This window comes from Ipomoea triloba, chromosome 15, assembly GCF_003576645.1.
Source record: "Ipomoea triloba cultivar NCNSP0323 chromosome 15, ASM357664v1".
NCBI lineage: Eukaryota > Viridiplantae > Streptophyta > Magnoliopsida > Solanales > Convolvulaceae > Ipomoea > Ipomoea triloba.
The window spans coordinates 4032111-4037108 of NC_044930.1; the positions used below are offsets into that span (position 1 = coordinate 4032111).

Sequence of the window (4998 nt, forward strand, 5' to 3'; positions counted from 1 at the left end):
GGGGGGGGGGGGGGGGGGGGGGGGCTTTTAGGGTGTGTTTGAAAATCAGTAAAATGACTTACGGAATAAAATATTTTCTTTTTTTGAAGACTCCATAAAATATTTTCTTTTCCGCAATGTTTGGTTACATTCCAAGAAATTATTTTTGTGTATTTGATTCAATTTTTCGGAAAATGAGCAAAATTGTATAATTAAATATTTTATTATATTTATTTAAAATATAAGAATATTTTAACTAACCAAAGCAAGTGACTCGACCGCTTGCAATTCAATCAAAATAACCTCACCTTGCTAGCACCTCGTTGCCACTGCCTCTACCTCGCCTAACTGCCATTACCTCCACCGTCAGCTAATCGACAGCTTCAACTTCATAGCTTGGGCGACAGCTGACAGTAGCATGAGCATGCTTTTCTTCCAATCAGACAACACTGCCAGCTCTGTCAGATCCATCGCAATTTCTCCACAAGCAACATAGCAACCAGTAACTGTCATCGTCGTTTCTCCATATAGGGACCATCGTCGTTTGATTAGACACCCGAATTTGCTATTTCAGCAACCGGAAAGGAGCGAGCGGCGACAACAAACTAGTAAGTGACAATAACTCACAAACAAAATATGTAAACTTTTACGTGATTAATTATTAACAATATTATTTTTATTATTGAAATTTCCGAATTAATGCTAGACTACAAAAGCAAAATAATAAACTTTTGTACTTTTTTAGGGTGTGTCAGGTTAATAAGTTACGAGTCAAATTATGTGTGTAATTTAGGTGAACCAATCACTATTATAGTCCATAAAGATGAAGATATTGTAAGCAAAAAGACTACTAAATAGATTGCTTTCGTTACTAGTCAAAAATAGAATTTGATTATGAATTAAATAAAAAAATAATAGATAAAACTTAAAGAGAGGAAAAGAAAACCTAAGATGAGAGAAGTCAAAAGCAAAGGGAAAAAGCTAAGAATGGAGGAGTGAAATGGCTAAGGCAAAGAAGACTGAGTAAACAGATTATCAAACAGAAGAAGAAATCTCAAATCTATAGCGAGGGAGAAAGAAAAAGAGAAAGAAAGAAAGAAAGTGAGAGAGGTTTTCTCTGTTTTTTCTTTTCTTAGCAATTGAGTTTTGGTTTTTTTTTTTAATTTTAATTTTAAATTTTTCCTATTTTTAACGCCCAAATTTGTGCTTCTCCTTTCGTCTCTCTCTCTTCTCTCGCGCTTTCTCTCTCTCCTCGTTCTCCGTGTCGTCCTCTCCACATCGATCTCAGCCTGCGTCCCTTTCACTATCGCGAAGAAACAATTGCGGGTACAGTCTAATCCAATTTTGTAATTTTTTGGTGGTTTTTTAATTATTCACGACGTACGATTTTAAAAGGAAACTGATCAGAGAGTAATGAACTGATCAGAGAGTACTGTTCAGAGATCTGGCTTCTCTCAGATCTGACAATGGTTGCATCATGATTTCGTTTTCAGTGCATTGAAGGATCCTTTGAATCCCTTCAATTTTCTTCGCCAATTCCCAGACGATAGCCTCACTCTGTCATTGGGTTTTCACTGCTTGGTTAGCCCTCTCTCTCTCTCTTTCTCTCCCTGCCTCGAACAAGACAAATGATTATCTGATTTCGTGATTTCGGATTTGTTTTTTGTCTTGGAATTGCTAATGTGTGATGATTGTGATGGTACCTCTGCGGTCTGTGTTTTTATTTTGGGGTCATTTTATGCTCGTGAAGTCGTGATTGCGCCCCGGCAATGATTTCTCCTAATGCGATTTTGGGTTTATCTGCATTTCAGTTTTGGCTTATCTGCTTAGCTGCCCCTGGAATTTCGTGCTGGGCGGAGTAAAGCATTATCTGTCTTCCTTCACGTGAAGCTGCTCGGACCCTGCATTTCCTCTCATTTGCAGGAAATTTCTCTTCCTTAGCTCTGGAAGTTAGATTTAAAGAGAAAAAAGGTTAGTTTTTATTAATTATGCATTATTTAATCATTGCAATGTTATTTCTCAGAATGTATAGAAAATGGTTTTTTGATAGTGATAATGAAAATTATGCAGCTCTGCTATCTGGAGGTTCAGTTTTGGGTATAATTTATTCAGCAGTTTTTAGAAGGTACTTAGTATTAAACATGGACTGGTGAGGATAAAATTGCATTTGCCTCTAATTTGATTGATCTTACCCGTTTAACAGTAAAATTAGTTAAAAATTGGATTTTGGAGAAGTAGGCTTTAATTTTCTTGTGCTACTTCAGGTAGGAAGATACTTTGGACGGGTCAAATTGTGGATGGTGTACCAATAAACCTTGCTGTTAGGGTTTAGTTCTACTATCCTCCAATGAGTCCCCATTGGAGGACTCCAGATGAGTTCCAGCGAGCCATTGCTGTCATCTACTGAGCCTCTATCTGAGCCGAATGATCAACCCCATCAATCTCCACTTGGAACAAGCTCTTCATCAGAAATTATAAGCCTCAATGCTTCATTATCTTCCTCATCTTTAGACAAGACACAAGAAATTGGATTTGATGATGTAAAGGGGGACCTTGAGGATAGCGTTGCCCCACTTGTTGCTACTGGTGCTTCTCATACTAAGAAAAAGCGAAAGGAATTCCATTCTGCTGAGCTTCACTTCCATTCACAGTATATGTTGGAATGCCCCCCACGTGAGAGAAGACGTCTTGTATCGTGGGGTGGTGTAATGGACCATCATTGTGACACTGCTGCGTTTGAAATTTCCAGTGATCCATCTCGGGTGGCTTCATCTCAGGGAACATCTTCCCGGGTGACTTTATCCCATGCCCAGGAAAAGTCAAACAAATCTCAGAGGCTTTGTCAGAAAAGTATGCAGTTTGAAGATAATTTGTTACATGTACCAAGGTTGATTCATATTAATGATCCGAAGAAGACCAATGGTGAATATGAGTTCAGTGGAAATGAGATAAGAACTAGCAAGTATACTGTACTTAATTTCTTGCCTAAGAACCTCTTCATTCAATTCCATCGGGTTGCTTATTTATATTTTCTGGCTATTGCTGCTCTGAACCAGCTTCCACCACTTGCTATTTTTGGCAGAACTGTGTCCCTTTTCCCTCTTCTATTTGTGCTCTCAGTGACAGCCATAAAAGATGGTTATGAGGATTGGCGAAGACATAGATCAGATAGGAATGAGAATAACCGGGAAGCTCTAGTCCTTCACTCTGGTGAATTCCAATTGAAAAAATGGAAGAAGATTCGTGCTGGTGAGGTTGTAAGGATCCTTGCTGACGAGACAATTCCTTGTGATATGGTGCTTTTAGGGACCAGTGATCATAGTGGAATTGCTTACATACAAACCATGAATTTAGATGGTGAATCAAACTTGAAGACAAGGTATGCTAGGCAAGAAACAAATTGTTTAGTACATGAAGGGGCAGAAATTTCTGGAGTTATCAGATGTGAACAACCTAACAGGAATATTTATGAATTCACTGCCAATATGGAGTTGAAAGGGCAGCGATTATCTCTGAGCCAATCAAATATTATCTTGCGTGGATGCCAGCTGAAGAACACAGAATGGGCAATTGGTGTGGTGGTTTATGCTGGACAGGAGACCAAAGCTATGCTGAATAGTGCTGCATCTCCATCTAAAAGGAGCAGACTGGAAGCATACATGAATAGGGAAACCCTTTGGTTGTCTATTTTTCTTTTCATAATGTGTCTGGTTGTAGCAATTGGAATGGGTCTATGGCTGGAGCGCCACAAGGAGCAGCTTGATACTTTGCCATATTACAGGAGAATATATTTTGATAGAAGGAATACTGGACAGAAGTCGAAGTTGTATAAATATTATGGGATACCCATGGAAACCTTTTTCTCGTTTTTGAGTTCAATCATAGTTTTTCAGATAATGATTCCAATATCTCTCTACATCACTATGGAGTTGGTTCGATTGGGACAGTCATATTTCATGATTGGAGATAGGCATATGTATGACAGTGACTCTAATTCAAGGTTTCAGTGTAGATCCTTGAATATTAATGAAGATTTGGGTCAGATACGCTATGTTTTTTCTGATAAAACTGGAACACTAACTGAAAATAAGATGGAATTCAAAAGAGCAAGTATATGGGGAAGAAACTATGGAAGTTCTGTTTCTGTTGCTGATAACGTTGGAGGTATGATTAAAAAATTCATGCATTACTTTTAAGTCAACTTTCTTATTTTGAACAGAGATTTGCTATCACTGGCATGATTTGGCTCTATAAAACTGACACTGTAAATTCTGTTGACTGTCTTTAAGCTTTTATGACTTTCTAGACATGTTGAAGATGATTGAAGATTTATGTAACACAACAAGATAATTGAAAGCTCAGACTTCCATTCATGAACATTTCTGATAATGATATACTATAAGAGATTAATATTTTGATTTTATTGACTTTCTTGGATCTAAAAGTCCAATTTTGGCTTGGGGGAAGTTGGTTAACTGAGAAAACTAAATAGATATATAGATCTTAAGTTTTACATTGTAGGGACAAATATTTTTCTGCCTTAGTATTTTCTTATTATGTGGCTCTGTATTTAAAGATAATTCAGGACTGTTGCTGCACATGCACAATTATAGTTTGAAAATACTATTTAATTTCTTGTTCTTCATTGCTTGGTCATAACTGTTTTGAACCATCATCAAAATCAGGTGGATGATACTTTTAAGAGGGATAGTTGACTTCCTTATTTACTGCTTTTTGCCCAGTCTTTAACATGTTCTATATTTAGCTACCCAATAAATATAACTACGGAGTAGTATGTTTTAAGTTTCTGTTTTCTTTATTTGGGGCCAGCATATGACAGACATTTTCTCTTTGTTCAATAATATTTCAACCTATCTGGCTTTCATATTGATTCTATATTTAGGCTTTCTTGATTGTGATTTAATTGTGCTAATTCACTTATTCTACATTAGCCACTTGCATGGTGCTATGAGCAATAGGTTTTTTTTTTTTTTTTTTTTTTTTTTTTTTTTTTTTTTT

At 36.8% G+C, this 4998-nt stretch overlaps 1 protein-coding gene across 7 annotated transcripts in view; it reads left to right on the plus strand.

Moving 5' to 3' along the window:
• The first annotated feature begins 941 nt into the window (after positions 1 to 941).
• LOC116006100 (phospholipid-transporting ATPase 1-like) overlaps positions 942 to 4998 on the plus strand; it is a 10492-nt gene continuing 6435 nt past the window's right edge. Inside the window, exons 1-6 of one of the 7 annotated variants that reach the window (XM_031246375.1) lie at positions 942 to 1080; positions 1268 to 1305; positions 1406 to 1560; positions 1791 to 1950; positions 2050 to 2104; positions 2244 to 4143. In XM_031246375.1, the coding sequence (XP_031102235.1) occupies positions 2352 to 4143 (1792 nt within the window). In that variant the 5' untranslated portion in view covers positions 942 to 1080; positions 1268 to 1305; positions 1406 to 1560; ... (1 more) ...; positions 2050 to 2104; positions 2244 to 2351. Of the gene's footprint in view, positions 1090 to 1136; positions 1306 to 1405; positions 1561 to 1790; positions 1951 to 2049; positions 2129 to 2243; positions 4144 to 4998 lie in introns of those variants that run through there. The other 6 variants (XM_031246372.1, XM_031246374.1, XM_031246373.1 and 3 more) reach the window with 6 other exon arrangements.